Source organism: Triplophysa dalaica, chromosome 7 (genome assembly GCF_015846415.1).
Source record: "Triplophysa dalaica isolate WHDGS20190420 chromosome 7, ASM1584641v1, whole genome shotgun sequence".
Lineage (NCBI taxonomy): Eukaryota > Metazoa > Chordata > Actinopteri > Cypriniformes > Nemacheilidae > Triplophysa > Triplophysa dalaica.
In genome coordinates, this window is record NC_079548.1 from 20,003,600 (window position 1) to 20,022,506 (window position 18,907).

The 18,907-nt window shown below is 36.8% G+C and overlaps 2 protein-coding genes across 4 annotated transcripts; both read left to right on the forward strand.

Moving 5' to 3' along the window:
- Window positions 1-765: 765 nt before the first annotated feature.
- On the forward strand, window positions 766-10,271 carry LOC130426051 (uncharacterized). 3 transcript variants are annotated; one of them, XR_008907139.1, is made up of 13 exons: window positions 766-1,164; window positions 1,250-1,377; window positions 2,615-2,726; window positions 3,762-3,857; window positions 4,623-4,763; window positions 4,957-5,123; window positions 5,229-5,365; window positions 5,571-5,664; window positions 6,387-6,716; window positions 6,796-6,958; window positions 7,049-7,173; window positions 8,434-8,852; window positions 9,639-10,271. XR_008907139.1 is itself a non-coding variant. In XM_056752571.1 (12 exons), exons 1-12 carry the CDS (start codon window positions 900-902, stop codon window positions 8,755-8,757), a joined length of 2,082 nt encoding a protein of 693 aa, XP_056608549.1. In that variant the 5' UTR covers window positions 766-899; the 3' UTR covers window positions 8,758-9,346. The 3 variants fall into 3 exon arrangements, 2 of the variants coding, with proteins under 2 accessions (XP_056608549.1, XP_056608550.1); XM_056752571.1 differs by lacking the exon at window positions 9,639-10,271 and having other exon boundaries at window positions 8,434-9,346; XM_056752572.1 differs by lacking the exon at window positions 9,639-10,271 and having other exon boundaries at window positions 4,972-5,123; window positions 8,434-9,346.
- A 3,768-nt stretch (window positions 10,272-14,039) lies between these two features.
- Window positions 14,040-18,562, forward strand: trim35-13 (tripartite motif containing 35-13). The gene is made up of 6 exons (XM_056753498.1): window positions 14,040-14,555; window positions 16,203-16,298; window positions 16,383-16,613; window positions 16,692-16,714; window positions 16,807-16,925; window positions 17,424-18,562. The coding sequence occupies exons 1-6, from the start codon at window positions 14,163-14,165 to the stop codon at window positions 17,957-17,959; spliced, it is 1,398 nt and encodes a 465-aa protein (XP_056609476.1). The 5' UTR covers window positions 14,040-14,162; the 3' UTR covers window positions 17,960-18,562.
- Window positions 18,563-18,907: the final 345 nt, after the last annotated feature.

An 18,907-nucleotide genomic window follows, 5' to 3' on the forward strand; every position in this document is an offset into this window, starting at 1 on the left:
GAGCTCATTATTACACTAAACCATTATTACACTAAACCACATGCCAGAGTAAAACTGTGGAAATTTGGGAAATTTTTTCAGGGAAAAGTGTAGGTTAAAGGGCACATGAAATGTTTCTTTTTTCCTGGGAGACGATCGCCACGATTAAATTCTAAAACAGTAGGCCGGAAAGATAACTGTGGCCAAGGTGGGCCCGATTGAAATATAATAGTGACAAATGAGAAGGGGACGGAATAACGAAAAGATGATATCATGTGAAACCTGATTGGTGAACAATGTGAAAGACAACTTTTCTGTATAAAGTATGGAGTCAGATGTGTATTGGTTAGATCACTTCAGATGAACTCTGAATATCTCACTTTGTTGGCTGGAGGAAATAAAGTTTGAACTTTTGGCATCTGGAACCCTGTCTACGAGATTTCCTTCTGCGTCGGAAGGCCGATTTGCCACACGACTGTTTTTCAGAGTTTATAAGCATTTACAGCAAGTTGTACACGGGGCACCTTCTTCATACAAAAACAATATTGTGTTGATTCAGGTGCACCAGGAAAGTGTTCCAGGTTATATTTTGTATAATTTAGTTAAAACATACAAATTTGCAGGACTGTAACTAGCTTAACGTAACAAATACCAAAGTAAAATAATGAAGAATTATCTCCAGGCTACGGGTCACCTCTACGGTGTTTTACGGTAATGCATCCCAGATCCCACGATCCAGTTGTGTGGTGTTTTACGGTAATTCATGATCTTGTTGTTGTGCGCAAGGCTAGTAATGCTCATTTCCTCACAGAAAAAGCTAAACACAGCGGCCTTACGTGTCAGAGAAATAAAAAAGAAATAACGTTACTGTCGGACTGATACACGGGTATTTAATTCATTATATTGATATGTTTTCTTAAATGATGGACGCCATGAACTCGGTTGATTTTCAAACACAGTTGACATCCATAATGGAAACGATGGCGAAAACAGCTGTAGCTGAAATAAGCAAACTGCTGGAGGCGAATTGTTTGTTTTTGCGCTTAGAGATATCGCGATGCACGCGTGAAAACGACGCTCTGCTGCAGAAATGTCAGGATTTGGAGATTGAACTTCAAGCCGCCCGGAAAAACGCCGTGAAGATGGACAGCAATGAAGCTTCATTCACACATTCAGAACTGACAGGTGATGCATAATAAAAACGAAACATTCTTCCAAACGTAGATGTCTGAATTCTGTATCTCTGCTGCTAATGTCACATATTTTACAGACGCTGGGCATCAGCCTGTGGTTGACAGTGTGTTTGGTAAGGAATGGTCCATGAACATGTGGCGACACGAGTCGAATGTTGGTCAACATGAGAATGAACATGTAGTCTCTTCAGTCAACACAACACAGGTTGGTCTATACTGGGCGATCGTGTATACTTGACATGGGCGTGCATTGATTTTACCCGATTTCCTAGCAAATGTTACACGGCGACAGATTCGCGATTGTGTTTTTTGGGTGTTTAACAATGGATGTTCATGTTTCTAGTTTCAAAAAACGTTATATTTAGAGTCTATAATTCACCGCTGTCCCTCTTCTAACAAAACGACTGGATTTCTTTGGGATATATAAAGTGACTCCTTCCGAAACGCTCTGATTGGTACATCTGACCAGCTCTGTCGTGATTGGTTCCCCGCTTAGAGCGTGTGCTAAGATGTCCCACCCACACCATATCAGCGAGCTTCCGCGTTTCAGGCTGTTGTGATTGGTCAGTCCCCCTCTCAGTGCATATATATTCATAATCTTTGGCTTTTGGCAAAAAACAGAAACAGTTAATTTTATTAGTCAAAAACATGCTGATCGATCGAAGTGTACCGGGAGTCTGCTAGTGCGTGTGCAAACGTCAATCTTTGTTAGATATCGCAATATTTTTCCTACTATGGCAAGGGAAATGACACCTGATCGATTAGCGGATGAATCCATCATGGTGGACAAAATGAATCGCAGATGACAGTTTAAAAGCAGATTTCAATTGTAATACACGATTTGTTAATCTTAGTTTAAATGTAAATGGTGCATCACAACTTGAATACAAATAAATCTATTATCACCAAACCCTAGATTAGTGTCACATTTATGCGATAATAAAAAGAAGCAGGACACCACTATATCATATAAGTAAATGGCGTTTTATGAAATATTTGGTTTACTGGCTATAACTGAAACTACCGAAATATTTAATAAATCAAATGTAATAATCAAAAAACATTACAGATACACTACAGACCTAGTGACTCAGTGCTGCAAAGAAAATACTTACACATTTTCTTAAATGTCCTGACAGGTTTAGTAAACTTGCTTTAAAACTGTGCCCAAAAACAAGAGCATAAACTGAATAAAATCGCTCTAACATAATAAGTATATTTACATTTATATGAAATGTTTTTTATTCAGTACAGCTTGGGAAATCACATTCACAAATCTGTCGCGATCTAACATCTGCTGGGAAATCAGGTAAAATGATCACCATGTACGCGCATGTCTCCTGATAACACCTTCCAATCTTGTTCCATAACACCTGCACTCATACAACAAAGCAATGGGTAATTCAGCTTACTGGTTCTCTTTTATGTTTTCCATCTATAAGTCAGCAAATTTGCTACATGAGAAACCAGACATGGTCTTGATTAAAGAGGAGATGTTCGAAGATTGCTATGGGAGGAATAAAACTGAAGAAGACCAAGGAAACAGTTTGAGAGGTATGAGACAATTTGAGAGCAATTGGTTTTAAAGGGATTGTTCACCCCCCATCATTTATTCACCCTTTTCTTTCAAAACATGTACGTGACTCTTTCTTCTGTGAAACACAAAAGAAGATATTTCGAGAAATGACTTGGTGGTTTTGTGTCCATAGTATGGAAGTTAATGGGGGACAGATTAGGAGAATGTTAAAATGTTAGTGTTAAACTGTTTTAATCAAGAAAGCTATTATTTCAGTAAAATTCTAGTTAATTTATAAATGGCTTTTTACAATGTGGCATTGTTTCAAAGCAGAATGAAAAACTAGTTACAGGAGAAAGAAATTATTTAACGAATTGAAGGCTAATAAAGTCTTCTTTAAATTGGTATGCGCTTAAATTAAATGTCTTACTTATTTTTCCACTTTAAATTAAAGATGCTTCTAGTTTAGTTCTAGTCCAATAAGGTGCTAATTTTTCAAAATATTGAGGAAAAACCTATTTAAATCGTCAGTTTTTATGTTTGAGGTAGAAGTCTTCACTTAAGTATAAAATATGCGTAAACTTTTTTTTAAACTGCACAGGGTTTCATGTGGCGGGACACGGCGTTAAAACAATGAGTCTCATTCACTAATAATAACTTAGATTTGTCATATTTATACGCATATTCAAACTTCTTCACAAAAACTTTCCGCTTTATTCACGATTGAGTGAATCATGATTTGTTTGTGAAAGCGTTCATGCGTAGGTTTTCCCACCACCTACATACATCCACATAAAGACACTCTCATGAAACGTTCTGTAGCTGCAAATTTATATAATATTTATTGAAAGGAATTTAATGCCCCTAGTATTATATTCATTAAGCAGGTTAAATACAGCAGGTTAAATATACACATGTTATGATATAAACACACATATAATGATCTAAAAGTCAAGTGTAGAACGTGTGTGACAAATGGCTTGCTTTAGCATATTGGCGGTAGAGTCATATAAGCATTTTGGTGAAAGAGTACTGAACACGGTTGTCCTAACAACGAGTACTTCATTCTGAAGAAATGCTGGTTCAAGTGGAGTGTAAAGGAGACCCAAAATGGATCCGGATCCCAGTGAAAAACGACTGCTATGACTTCGACAAATTCATTATAGAAGGTATTTTTACATATTTACAAAAATTTCAGATTTTTCCAACAGAACGTTTTATATATACAGCGGGGGAAATAAGTATTTGACATATCAGCATTTTTATCAGTAAGGAGATTTCTAATTGGGCTATTGACACAAAATTTCCACCAGATGTAGCCATCAAGCCAAATATTGAATTCATACAAAGAAATCAGAACATTTAAGTATACAAGTTCAGTCATAATAAATAAAGTGAAATGACACAGGGAATAAGTATTGAACAAATGAAGGTAACAAGGTGCAAAATGGCATAGAAACCAGGAGATCACCTGAAATCTGTCAGTATTGAGAGAGAAATCAAGTTTAGCAATTCAGCAGCAATACATTTGCAATACATCTTTTCCATTGCATTGCTCCTTTAAATCCGCATTTCAGCCAATCGTTCCCTTGCGACACTGTTTTCTCTTTGCTCTTCACTTTTCTTTGCGCCTTGCTTTGTGTCCCTGATTTGACGTGGGGGGAGACAAGAAATTGGGGCGTGTACAGGTGACCTGAACCTGCCTCCCCTTACGTTACGCCATCAGCGTAAACTGCTGTGCAGACTGCCGCCTGGGCCACATATACTTTGCCCCTTACTGATAAAAATGCTGATGTGTCAAATACTTATTTTCCCCGCCGTATATTTTACAATGACAATATAACTAAAAGCATTTCTAGTATTTGCATTTCTAAATTATGCATATTATTATTAAAATTCACATTTTATTTAAACATTTTATTTTACCTCTCAAGCCTCAATGAAGTTTAACCTGCCACGTGGAACCAGTGTGGTCCTTAAGAACTCTGAAGGATTTGATGTTGATGCTGATGTTTTCGACGAATTAGTGAGAACAACTAATGCGTCTTTCAAAATTCTGTGTAGTGATAAATCAGGTAAGAAACTCTCACGACTTGCTGCCATGTTAAATAAAAAATATTTAGTCTATTTTCCTAGTCATACATCTTATTGACAGTTACTTGACAATAGAATCGATCTTATAAAATATCAGCTGATTGAGTTTTTATTATTTTGAAAAATGTTAATAAATACTGTCTTGTTGAGTGTACTACCATTTTTGATTCTAAGATTATGTTGTCCAAGATGAGTCGGAGATCTCTGTGTCCTCATGCCCCGAGTTGTCCTCATCATCAGTGAAATCAAAATATTCAGACTCTACAGCGATTCCACAATCTGTAAAGACACGCAAAAGACAACTGCTAGAGGAAAATCCTGACTGTAATGTGGCAAAAGATGTAAGCCATTTTTCTTCTCTTGCTTAGATCAAGCCAAGAATGATGTTTTATATTGTCAATGTTAGGGTACTGACTGCTAGTATATTTACGTTGTCTTTTTAACAGCTGGTTTACGCAGCTCTGCACTCAAAACTAGGAGGATTTGATATATTGAAAGAGTATGAGCAAACCAACACGCTGTCTGATAAGACACGAAGAAAGCTGGTCAACATCCTTGTGGCAGATATGGTAGAGAGTCATGGGTAACTGACCAATGAAATAATCAACAGTCTAATTTATATATGAAATATGCACCAACTCTAAACAAAATATATATTTTTTTATCAATTCTTATGTTAAACTTGTCATGTTAAAGTTTGTTTTAATTTCCGTCCATCTATGTAAATATGCAAAGCTTAAATTTTACTTGTAACATTGATTTTTTTTATTTTTCTTGTTCTGTGGTAGGAGGATCCCACCAGTTAATATCCGGATAAGCTACGCTCTTGGAATTATTACTCTTTTCCCCCATTTGAAGGATAAGTGCTCACCAACTGGTTATGTGAGTATACACAATCTGACACGCTACAGCAAAAGTAATAAATCAATGGCTTGAAGGGGTCATATGAGGCAGCTAAAACTAATATTTTCGTTTGTTTTAGATGTAATGCAATGTATATAGTAAAAAACGCTGTATTTTACAAACGCTGTTTATATCTCCTCTTTGCTCTGCCTCTCTGAAACGCACAGATTTTTTACAAAGCTCTTTGCTCTGAAAAGCAAGGTGTGCTATGATTGGCCAGTTTACCAGTGCGTAGTGATTGGTCAAATACTTCGGCATGTGACGGTAAATTGACGCCTCTTATTATATTGGGAACATCAGGTTCTAAAGTAATTTTGCTGACAGGTATACCACCTTACTTGCGTACATTTGGGCGTATTTTGTCAAATCGGACCACGAACTGACATAGATTTGTGGGAGTGTGGTTACAAGAGGCATTTCAGGCAGGTCTGGGTGAGCATTCGCTCTTAGATAGAACGCATCTTTTGAGACGACACTTTAGTTTTCGCATTTTAATACTGTAGTACACTTTGGTATTTACCATAATAAACCTAAATAATCCAGAATTCATAGATACTGTAGTGTTTTTTAAATTTGCCATTGTAAATTTTAGTGTTCTGCAGGACATATTACGGTTTATTTATTCGCTTTAGTTTATAGTCACTATAGTTTATAGTATCCATTAACGATGCCAACTTTACAAAGTATTGTTCTTTCAACAGGAACAATACTACGATCCACGCAGTGGCCTGGGTTACCTTGCCTACCGATTGAAAACTGTTCAGCGCAACTCTGGAAATCACTGTAAGGTCGCATCCAAGTTCGTTTATCAAGATGGTCCGAAGACTTTGCGTGAGATATCTTCATCTGAGCAGCTGTCGGGTGATGAATGCACAGAAGCCATATCCCTAATGAAGCGTTCTACGGACAAGACAGTTATTATGGAGAGAATGAGAGCAACATTCAAGTACAGACAGAATGAGATGCATGATCCAGAGAAGTCTTCATCCATCCTTGAATACTTTCCTCGATTCTTGGATACACCAGGATTGGTGAGAAGTGTTGCAATAATCAAGACGATCTTTTAATTCGACGTGTATTTGTCATAAACATGATTTCTTTCTTTAATAGATTGATCAGGACTTTAAAATGCTTTTTGGAGATGAAATCTCAAGCAACTTTGTTTCGAATTGGCCAACGTTCTACAAGCCAAGGATAATAGCTAACTGCAGAAACATGCCGTTTGGTGCACATGTGGATGATCTTCTGTTTGGTCAACAGGAGTCTGACTATGGTAAATTTACTTGGATTTTGGCGTTGTTTGTACTGGTTTTGGGTTTAACTGTATACTCATAAGTCGGGGTGTTATATTCTTTTCTGCTAGGATGGGACAGTGACGTGGCAGCTATTCTCTTGCTCGTTCAACTGTTACCTCCAACAGTAAAAACAAGGAAGTTAGGGAAAGTCAGTACGGCTCAAGCCGCTGGTCGTGTTGTCAAGTTCATGAAGGTGAGTTTTAAAATGACTCGTTTTAGATTTATTTGTTTAGCCGGCAGCGACTAGGGATGGGTACTGAGAACTGGTACGTTTTGAGAACGGTACATAATTGGGTCGATACCAGAGTGTTGATAATCTCATGACAAACGATACTGTTATCGATTCTTCCGTTGTTTTCTCTCTGTGTATTCGGGTGTTAAATGGCGAATAAGAGGCTGCTGCCTGTCATTTTCCATCCCTAAATGATGTCCGAACTGCCATGTGGAGTGGCATGTGGAGCTTTCAGCGCCCGCGTTTCACAACGAGGAAGCTTCCGTCAAACACCCCTTTGCGGCAAAAAATAAAAGTCCTTTATTTGAGAACAAGTGATAATATTGTTTTTAATAATTAGGCCTTGGAATATATTTACTTACTTTAGTAAATTGAAGTAAATGTGCTATTAAAATGATAAAAAATAGTACATATCACTAAAAAAAAATTACTTGCTTAGGAAACAGTATTTCAATTTATGTAGACTTAAAACCAGAAAGGAAAATTGACATACGGTCTACTAGCCCAATTACCATAGCGATGTAAAGTAAATATGTTGAATGACATTATGATGTGTTCCTATGCACATGCTAAATGCCATAAGTGGTATGTTAAGGAACACACACATGTTTTGTTATGTGACATTTTCTGTGCTCAAAAACATTTGTAAACTGCAGTTCTAAAGCTCAGCTGTAATAAAGAAACTTGTTTAAAATCTTTTCACATCATTTCTTTTTGCATCAAATTATAAAGCATAGTATCGATAACAGTATTGAACAGTACCGGTTTTGATAAGCAGTATTGATATCGATAAAATCTTAACGATACCCATCCCTAGCAGCGTCTGAAGTTTGGGATTGTATTGTCTTACTATATATATATCGTTGTTATATGCGGGTTCATAAATCTTTATGAAATGGCATGTAAAATAATACAAAAGAAGATATTTCGAAAGAACGTTGGTTTATCAAAATACGTTGGTACTTCTATTGTGTAGATACAAAACCAATGCAAGTCAATGGTGACTCAAAAATCTTCTTTTGTGTTCCATAAATAATGAAAAAAAAAGGAATAATCATTTTGAGATGATGCCTTTTTAACAATTGTTGAATTGAAAAGTATCTGTCTTTAGTCATCCGTGTAAATGCGGCCCATTTGAATCTAGGGAAGAGAATCTTTCTTGCGAAGTCGAACATAAAATGTTTAAATGTTTGATGATAATATCTTGTTAAACACACACAGGTGGGGATGAACATAAATGCGTTCCTCGAGCAAGTTGGATCAACAAAGCCCTTCCTCCTCTGTGTCGGGGAGTCAAGGAGTAGCATTCAGAAGTTTTATGTCATCGTGGACCAGAAAGCGATTCCCTGCACGATGAAGACGGCTTTTGCAGCGTTTGATGAACTCTTTAAGGCACACTTTGTCTTTGCTGCATCCTATGATGAGGCCTTGTACAACTTCTACACATTTATTCAAACAACCGTGTATGGGATTGATGTGGGCACTGCCAAGGAAAGTCCGAGAGTCAAAGAAATCCGAGTGAGAATTCAGAACACTGAGCTTTGAATGTGTTTCAGCTCCAATGTTGACCTGCCACGTTTGCAGGGTACACCAGAAGTTACGTTTTACTTCAACAGATGAAGTTTCATGGTTTGTACCCAGTAAGTTCCTTGCGGTTCAGATGTGGCGATAAGGAATGTTCATCAGTGTTGCATTTGTATTAGAGATTTAAGAAACACAATTTCCAACCGCGCAGAGAGTGTGCCGTCTCGAGTGCTTCGGAAAATATCCGCGGCGGTTCATGGATAAAAAGCTAAAGAATCAGGTTTCTCCTGATTTCTTTGAATCATCCAGGCTAAATGTGTTTCATGAACATGTTTATGTATTTCTCTATTGAGGACGTGTGTTATATTTCAATCTTATTTGTGTGGATGATTTCATGTTTCACATGATTGTGAACTTGCATCGTTCTGTACCAAAGTTTTATTTTCGATTGCATAATTGTTTAAATTAATGCAGTAAAGTGACGTTTGAATATGTTAAATATGGTGCGCCTCAATTAAACAAGGTTTTGCAGATCTTCCTGTCATTTGCCATTTGTAGAAACATCCAATTATTAACAAAATGGCTATTAAAAGTGCGGCTGTTAAATGTTTATCTTGTCCGTTTGAACAGTGTGCTAATACCAGATTAGAGATGCAAGGTTGACTAGATTTAGCATGGGTGGCAAAGTGAACTTTGCTGTCTTTAATACCATCAATTGTTTTTATAAATGTTAGGTTAAATAACCAGGGTTTAGCATAGTTTGGGGTTTTTATGTGCAGAGAAATTATAGTAACCAATTGTCTCGAAGGGTTTCTCGTAAACGTTTGGAATGACATGAGGGTGATGTGTGAACCGTCCATTTAAACTCACCCGATCTACATGTGTACTTTATGGAATTACAGGACCCGATGTGAGAAGCAATGAGAGGTGTGCGGCCGAGAGCTCAGCAGATTTTATCACATACACGATACCCTCAGATGACCAAGTACGATCGGACATACAGCAGAGACAAGCTGAAGAACAAGCTCTTGATGCAAGACCTTTATCACGTGGAGACGGTACAACAGAGCTTCATTTCAACACTAGCCAGAACCAAACATGTAATAAAGAAGAGAAAATGTTTGAATGCGTATTCTGTAGAAAAGCCTTCAACAAGTTAAGTTATCTGAAAACACACATGCGGACACACTCCGGAGAAAAACCTTTTGCCTGTACAGTCTGTGGCAGACGATTTGCCCAGAAAACATATCTCCGAATACACCAGCGCATTCATTCTGGTGAGAAGCCATACACGTGCATGGACTGTGGAAAGAGTTTTGCCCAAAAAAGCGCTCTTAACGTTCACCTCCGAAGTCACACTGGAGAAAAACCTTATAGTTGTGTCGAATGTGGTAAACGTTATAAGTACAAACAGGATTTTAATACACACCAGTGTGTTAGACTATTACATTCTGAGGTGAAGGATTTCTGAATTCAAGACCTAATGATACTGTTAAAGACCCACTGAACCTTTAAAATAAATATTTTTAAAGATTTCTGCTGGATTAAAAGTCTATTCAAATTCATGACTTAAAAAAAAGTGTTCAAATGTTTTAGACTGAAGCTTCTGCATGCTGTTACCTATATATTAAACAATGCTTCAGTAAAAAGTGTCTAAATGTGTTCATTTGAACAAACATGTTAAGATGCTCTTTAGAATCCTCAGGATGTATTTATTACCAGTATATTGAAACAGCTCTTCATATTTTACTTAACCCCTGTTGATAGTCTAGACATTACAGTAACATCAGTCTATACACATTTTCTATTTTAAAAAGGAATTGTATTAAAGGATAAGGAAACAGTTTTTGAGAAACAACTTTGTAAGACTTCTGTGAAGAAAAACACAAACCTTGAAGCACCTCGTACCCAACTAATGGAGAAGAGATGACTCTTAATAGAACATAAAATAGTTCTTATATTTTAATGTGCTCATTTATGGAAAATGTTTGCTTGTTTTTTTTGCTTTACATCGTATCCCTAAACAGTCAACACGATTGATGATGGCAATTTAGTGGAACTAACAACAACGTCCACCAGACAGGTTATGAGGTGATTTTTTTTATTTTTATGAAAATGAGTTCTGCCACTGGCTGTCCGAGTGTAACACAGACACTCAACCCATGCAACACTTCTGACTACATTTTTTTAAATGATTGAAGTTAAATTATTGATACTACAATGAAACAAATACATGTACACTTATGACAAGACGTAATAATAAATAAATAAAATTCACTTGAAAGAAGGAAATTCAGGAGTGCGTTTCTACATTAAGTATAAATAAATAAACGTACATACAATTGACAAAATTACTGAGAAATACAACCTGATGACACAATTTCAAAGACTGCATATTTCAGTTTAACTTTTTTGCAAATACAGTAGTGTCATATTTTACTAATAATATATCTACCATGAACACTTTCAAATAAGGTTTCAAATGATTTTGTTTACTTTTACGGATATGCAATATATTTGAGCGAATCAGTAAGGCGAAACCCGTTGGTAAAAACACTTTTTTTAACTCTGTTGCTGTTTTTCTTGGTTCACAAAACACACAACACACTTTGTGATTGCATTTTTGATTTGAACATGATTGAACCAACAACAACGACCACCAGACAGGTTCTACCTTTGTTTCAATACGAGAAATACAGATTAAATTTAGATTGAAATTTACAGGTATTGGAATGGTTTAATAAAAAAGCGTATTAAATGCTATAAATTCACATGCATCTCTGATTTCCTCTTTCTGGGTTTGGTTTTTTGTTGTTTGTTATGGACAAGTAAGTGGTTACCAAGTGTGGAGCGAATGCCTTTCGTCAGCTTTGACAAATAAAAGGTTGTTCTCCGCTGTGGATGCGTTCATGATTATTTAGGCAGAACTTCTGGGTGAAACCTCTTCCAGATGTTAAACAGATAAATGACATTGAGAAGAATTTGAGTGTCTTTATGATGCTTGGGATATGTCCCCTTTAACAGTTTAAAAAGGAACAACAAATGAAATTAGTTATACAAGAAAATGAATAGCTATTCTAACCTTGACTTGAACCAGGTTAACTATTAGAAAAATTTCTACACAAACTTTGAATTTACTTCTATAGCTGACATATGTGTCCACTTCCAGTGTGTTCTCTTCTTCGATTATTTCCCAACAGGTTATGATGTGGATTTTGTGTTTGCTTTGCATATACATGTGTAATAATGAGGATGAGTAAATCCAAACTATTATTATAAGAAAGGGAACCTTGCAAGGTGATGCAAGATACGGGTCGACATGGACAGGCGGCTCATCTTCTCTAGGCTGTTTCCTCTCATCACATACTGGAGCACCATTCCTTTTCAAATATCCCGTTGATGGAGAGCCGCACTCCTGTAAGCAGTAAAGCACAAAAATAAATCAACAATCTCATGACAACGTTTCTGTGATCTTATCTATGATAAAATGATATGACATATAATAATATTTACAATCTTCTGTTTGAACACAAACCAGACTATGTTGAACCAGTTTCTTCTTTTGCCATGCACGCGCACGTGCTTTCTGCTTTGCCTGTGGTCTCTAATACATTCTGTCCTTAAGAAATCTGTTTTCACTCTTGACAAACGACAGTTCTTGACGTAGAAGCTCAACTTTGCTTTCCACAATAGGGCATGTTTCTTCTATTGCGGTTTTAGTCAATATCTCCAGTATGGAGCTCAGCTGAAACCGAATTGATAGAGATTTAGACATTTTTTTAGGGTGCAACTAAAAGCGTTCGACCAAAAAATACCTAGACTGATGTCACTGAAAACATCAATATTATAACTGCTCGCTAATACGATAAGAAAGTTGAAAATAGACGAGTGAAAAGTACACGACTCCCAACTTTACATAGATCAACATTCTTCTTCTTTTGTTTTATGGCGGTTGGCATCCAACGTTAATTTGTTAACGTTAATATTTGTATTTATTATGTAATCATGTTTTTATTGTGTTAGTTAGCTGTATTTTTTCAGTTATAGGGCTTAATTCAAAACAAATAAATAAAACAATAAAATAAAAAACGTGATTTTTGTATAAACGAGTTTGGAAATAAACTCTTCATAATAGGTATCATTTCCTATTTGACCGCTTTTCAGATCACCAACTTCCGGTTTGGGTTTCTTTCAAACTGTTCGAAAAGTCAGCAAATGGCATAAAGTAATATTATTCACTCAAGTTAATCTCCGTAATAACATAGATACAGATACACAGATACATCAATTAATGATTTGCACACATGTTTTGTTTTATGTTATTAACGTCTATAGTTCAAAAAAATATATATGGTAAAAAAGAATGACGAATAAATAAATAATTGTGTTTACCACTAATGACCACCAGGTGTCAGTAGCTCTGTTCAGGAAATACCTCGCATCTTATTAAAGGATTAGTTCAACCTTAACAATTGTCCCCATTGACTTTCCATAGTAGGGATAACAATTATACGATCAAGTTTATGGGGAATCTTTTTCGGTGAACTATTCCTTAATTTTTTTTGTTACATTTTAATCTGAATAACATTTATTCTATTCATAAAATGTCCACACTGTTCATCAAAATGAAATGTAAATATGACCTTTACTTGAGGTCATGTAGCAGTGGTACTACATACTTTAATTAATTCATTGTTTTAAGTTAAAATCTGTTTTATTTATTAGAAATAATCTTATTAAAACATTATTTTGATGAGATGTGCTGCAGAGATTCCAGAAGGAGATCTGTGCTTTTAAAAATCCTCAACCTGGTAAAACAGAATTATGGCGAGTTATCAGAAACCGATAAGTGTAATTTTTTAATTATATGACTTTCTTTCTTTGCACAACAGAAACGAAGATATTTTAGAGAATGAACCAACAAAACAACAGCACTGACTTGCATTGGTTTTGTCTCCATACAATAGTCAATGGGTGCCGGGATAATGTGGTTGCCGACATTCTTCAAAATATCTTCATTTGTGTTTGGCAGAAGAAAGAAATTTAAACAGGTTTGGGGGTAAATAAATGATGAGTTTTCATTTTTGGGTGAACTATCCGTTCAATGCTGTCACTGTGGTTCAAATCTATCTATATTAAAATCTTACGAGGTGGTAAATATTCTTAATCCACCCCATTAGAACGAAATAAGATCATTACATGCTCCCCATGCTACATCACATCCGTGCTAAGCTCAAATAACTCTTGACCCTTGACGTTGCATAATATAATGCTTACCCCCTGTCACAAGATATCAAGTGACAGTCTGATGAACGCCCGCTGATGAAGTGTTTACTGGAGCCAATCACAATCCAGCTCTCCCAGGAGTGATCTTAAGGTGGAGTGTCGTGCGAACCCCGCCGGGGAATGAGGGACTCACAGAAGCGATGGCTACCAAGCAATCAAATCTTGAAGAAGACCTCTCCTGCCCCATCTGTGGAAGCATCTTTGAAAAGCCGGTGGTGCTGTTTTGCAGACACCGCTTCTGTAAACATTGTCTGGAGAGCCTTTGGGACGGCGTGGGAGCTTGCGCATGTCCTCTCTGCTGTCAGCCATCATCTATGGGGGAGCTCATGGTCAACACCACGCTCGAGAAGACCTGCGAAGGCTTTCTGAAGGAGCGCTCCAAAAATGATCCTATGGCATGCAAGGAACATGGAGAGAGATTGAGTCTCTTCTGTTTGGAGGACCTGGAACCCACTTGTAGCAAATGCAAGTCTCTGGGCAACCACAAGGGTCACAGGTTATATTCTTTAGATGAGGCCTCACAGGACTGTAAGGTAGGTCTACACAGTTTGAGAACCTCTGAAGAGACTGTGGTTGCAAGCATCCCTCTTTTATTTGTAAATAAAAAAATCTTCATGGATCCTTGGCTGGTTTTATTAGCATGCTATTTTTAGATGTATATTTTTTCCGGGCGAGCGCCTCCTGACAAGGCTGAAACAAGACGCCCGTGTGCTTTTCCAGTTTCACTGACCCTTCTTGAAGTAAAGCTCAGTTTAGAGTTGATGAAAGGAAACACCCGTGCCTACAATTCTTAGCTTTTAAGGTCAAGAACAAGGACAGAATAGGATCCTGCGAGGCCTGTTCTTGTCACCCCACATAATGTTTTGGCTAGAGAGATAAAGAAGGAAAAAATAGATATTATGGTGGCTTGTTTAACTCACGCTATCATCACTTCGGAATGATGACTGAAAATCTTAGATTCCCTCAGTAGGAGTTTAATTGTTGGGGAGGATTATTGAAGAATTAATTTGCAAAATAGATAACTCTTGTTTTTGAAAATGTTCAAAAATCATGTTTTTATAGTGTGTTCAAATTAATATCAAACAAACTGCAGTTGTAGTGTTTTGATTGAGTAATAACAAATAAAATAAAGATTACAATAAAACACAATATATATTTTAATTCTGGTTTTGGAAATAGGCTCGTCTACTATTTGAAATAGTTTCATCCTTTTGGGTTCTGGTGCCCTTAATGGGCTATTCGTCCAAAAATAAAAAATTCTGTCATCATTTACTTACCTTTGAGTTGTTCCAAATGCAACATTTCTTTGTTGTGATGAACATAGAGAAAGATATTTGGAATAATGCTTGCAACCAAACAGTTCTTACAGCCCATTGACTCCCGTAGAAGGAAAAATGACTATTTTTTTGTTCTGTTGAAAACAAATGAAGATATTTTGAAGAATGTAGGACAGCAACTACCATTGTCATTTTTCATACTATGGTAGTCAATGGGGTCCAAGAACTGTTTGTTTTGGTAGACATTTATACAGATTTTGAGTAATTCATAACAGAATTTTAATTTTGGGGTTGAATTATCCCTTTAAAATGTTCTATTAGTTTTGCATTTTTCAGAAATGTAGAAGTGTAAACCCGGCAAAGATTTTTATTTTGTTGTTTTATCTTACTATTAGTTTAGTCCTGTGAAAAACAAAAAAGTTGAAAAAATATGTGCTTCTCTAAAAATATCCTCAAATGTGTTAACTGCCAAAAGGGAACTGCCAAAAATTATGTTATAATGCACACACCCTTTTGTCATTTTAAACATGTTTGACTTTCTTTGTTCTGCAAAACACATACAAAGTAATTTAATTGCATTGGTGTTGTATCTATACGATAGAAGTCAATGGGGACCCACAGTTTTGGTTACCAACATTTTTCAAAATATCTTCTTTTTTCTTCCAGAAGAAAGAAAATCACGCAGGTTTAAAATGACAACAGGGTGAGTAAATGATGACAGAATTTTCATTTTTAAGGTGAACTGTTCCTATAAGAAAAATAACTAAATTCAAGTATATTTTCTTACCCCACTGGCAGATTTTATACACAAATGTTTTATATTGTCCTTCATAAAACGATTCTAAATATCTAAAGTCACTTTCCATGTATGACTTTTCATGGCTGTCTTCATTTTTTCCACAGGAGGAACTCAAAAACGCACTAAAACCTCTTCGAGAAAAGCTAAAGCTCTTCCAGAAAGCTCAACTTACCTGTGAGCAAACAGCAGAACACATTAAGGTACTTTCATTTCACTCCGTTTTTTCATGAGAAACAATGCATTGTCCCATACAGAAAAAGTCTGTTATTACAATCTCATTATAGAATCAGGCAGATCATACAGAGATTCAGATACGAGCCGAGTTTGAGACGCTGCATCAGTTCCTGCGGGATGAGGAGGCATCCAGGCTCTCCATGTTAAAGCAAGAGAAACTTCAGAAGAGCCAGATAATGAAAGACAAGATTGAAGATCTGGAAAATGACATTACATCTCTCACCAACACTATAAGAAGTATCGAACAGGAGATGAGAGCTCAGGATGTACCGTTCCTCAAGGTGACCCTTTTAACACCGCAAAATGTATACAACCCACACCTTGCTTTTTTAGTAACCAGGTCTTTTTTATTCACCTAGAATTACAAGGACACTATAAAAAGGTACTAACCACCACCAACACATATTTTCAATATCACCTTTACCCAGTATCAAAAAACCTAAAATAACTCTGCAGTCATTGCTGTATTTACAGAACCTGGCGTATTCCCCAGGATCCAGAGATGGTAACACGCTCTCTCCTTAATGTAGCCAAATACCTGGGCTCCTTGAAGTTTAAAGTCTGGGAAAGAATGAAGGATATTATGAAATATAGTAAGTATATGTAGAACAAACATGGTCTAGATCATTTACCGGAGACCACTCAAAAATTACTTTGAGCCTTTCTGAATTTAGATGTTCATTTACTCATTTACTGATGAACACAGAGAAAGATATTTGGATGACTGCTTGTAACCAAATAGTGACAAAGGTTGTCAAAAGTGCCCCAGAACGGTTTCCTTTCCTACATTCTTCAAAATATCTTCTTTCAACAGAACAACAAAATTTATAAAGCAATTTTCCTTCCATGGTAGTCAACGGTGGCCAAGAACTGTTTGATTACAAGCGTTCTTCGAAATATCTTCTCCGTGTTCATCAGAAAAAATACATTTATACAGATTTGTAACAACATGAAGGTGAGTAGAAGGCCTTTTGGTGTGAGCTGTTTCTGTAAATCCTGCATAATCCAGACATTTCAGCTGCAGGTCCATCTGATTGTTAACAGAATGTTTGTATTGATTTCAATTTATTTTACACTTTCCAATAATCTAGCTCCAGTGATCCTCGACCCAAACACCGCAGCAAGCTGTTTCCTCCTGTCAGAAGATCTGACCACATTACAGTGCTGTTCGCAGACCTATAAACTCCCAGACAACCCCGAGCGCTTCGATGTGAGCGCTGAGATGCTGGCCAGCGAGGGCTTCAGCTGCGGCCGCCACAGCTGGGACGTGGAGGTGAAAAACAACACCTACTGGGTCATCGGAGTGGCAAGCGCGTCCATCAACCGGAAGGGAAAGCACGTGCTGACCCCAGCAGAAGGATTCTGGACCATCCGACTGCGTAATGGAGAGTACAAGGCCTGTACCGCCCCGTGGTCTCCGCTCAATCTGAACAGGGAGCTGCAGGTAGTGAGGGTTGTATTGGACATGGACAGATCTAAGGTGACGTTCTATGACCCACGGGAGAGAACGGCGCTGTTCAACTTCACTGACATCATCATTTCGAGAGCATTCCCCTACTTCTGCAGCGCCTGTAAGGAACACCCGTTAAAAGTGTTGCCGGCGAGGGTGTCTGTAAGTGTAGACTGATAGGCCTGTAAAAAATGTCCCGCTCAGCACTTCTCGGTCCAGGCCTATACTCATGTTACATGTGTTGTATGTGGGCGAGTTAGATAAAAATAACATTTCCACATGCTTTGGAGTTTAGGAAAGCTGGTACACTCTTGAAAATGGGAAGGTGCTATAAAAGGTTCCACAAAGAAGTTCTTAAAAGAACCACGTCTTTCTTAGCTTTTATAGTCTGTAGAACCTTTCCTGCTACAAATTGTGCTTCTATTGTATTGTGTAGCACCTTTATGTTTTTAACAGGTTGATTTAGACAACAAGGTCGTGTTTCACACCAAAATCAACAGCAAAATAGGAACCTTACAAAAAAAGGTTCTTCAACAGGTTCTTTGATGCCATAGAAGAACATTTTGGTTCCATAAAGAACCTTTAACACCTGAAGAACCTCTCTGTTTCACGAAACATTCTTTGGGACGAAAAAAGTTCTTCAGATTATAAAAAAGTAAGAGAGAGATGGCTCTTTAAAGAACCTTTGACAGAATGGTTCTTTTTGGAACCTATGACATCGCTGTGAATGTGTAAGTTAATGTTTTAGAATCATTTTCTTGACAATACAATACATTTTGTCAGTCATTTGCTGTAAAGAGAATGAATCTCATTCTTATTTATGGAATCTGGAAAGAAAAATTATAATACTTACCTTGTTAAGTACATTTGTAGAGAGCTATAGTTTGTATAAATTGTTTCTTAGTAATGTTTTTAATACAGACATAAACTGCAATGAGAACCCTGTCGGGTGACATTCATTTTTTACTATTCAAAAAAAAGTTGTTCATTTTTATTTTGGATTACCATATACCAAAAAACACTCACCAACTGCAGATATCTCATTTTGAAAAAAAACATTATTTTACTTTTTGGCAACATTTGACCTAACTATTTCTTATACAATGAATTATGTGAGAAGAATCG

Coding starts and splice junctions, on each gene's coding strand:
- LOC130426051 (XM_056752571.1), top strand. CDS start 900: ATGATGGACGCCATGAACTCGGTTGATTTTCAAACACAGTTGACATCC. Junction 5,124..5,228: donor ACTGTAATGTGGCAAAAGAT/GTAAGCCATTTT, acceptor TCTTTTTAACAG/CTGGTTTACGCAGCTCTGCA. Junction 6,959..7,048: donor TCAACAGGAGTCTGACTATG/GTAAATTTACTT, acceptor CTTTTCTGCTAG/GATGGGACAGTGACGTGGCA.
- trim35-13 (XM_056753498.1), top strand. CDS start 14,163: ATGGCTACCAAGCAATCAAATCTTGAAGAAGACCTCTCCTGCCCCATC. Junction 16,614..16,691: donor AGGATGTACCGTTCCTCAAG/GTGACCCTTTTA, acceptor TTATTCACCTAG/AATTACAAGGACACTATAAA. Junction 16,715..16,806: donor TACAAGGACACTATAAAAAG/GTACTAACCACC, acceptor CTGTATTTACAG/AACCTGGCGTATTCCCCAGG.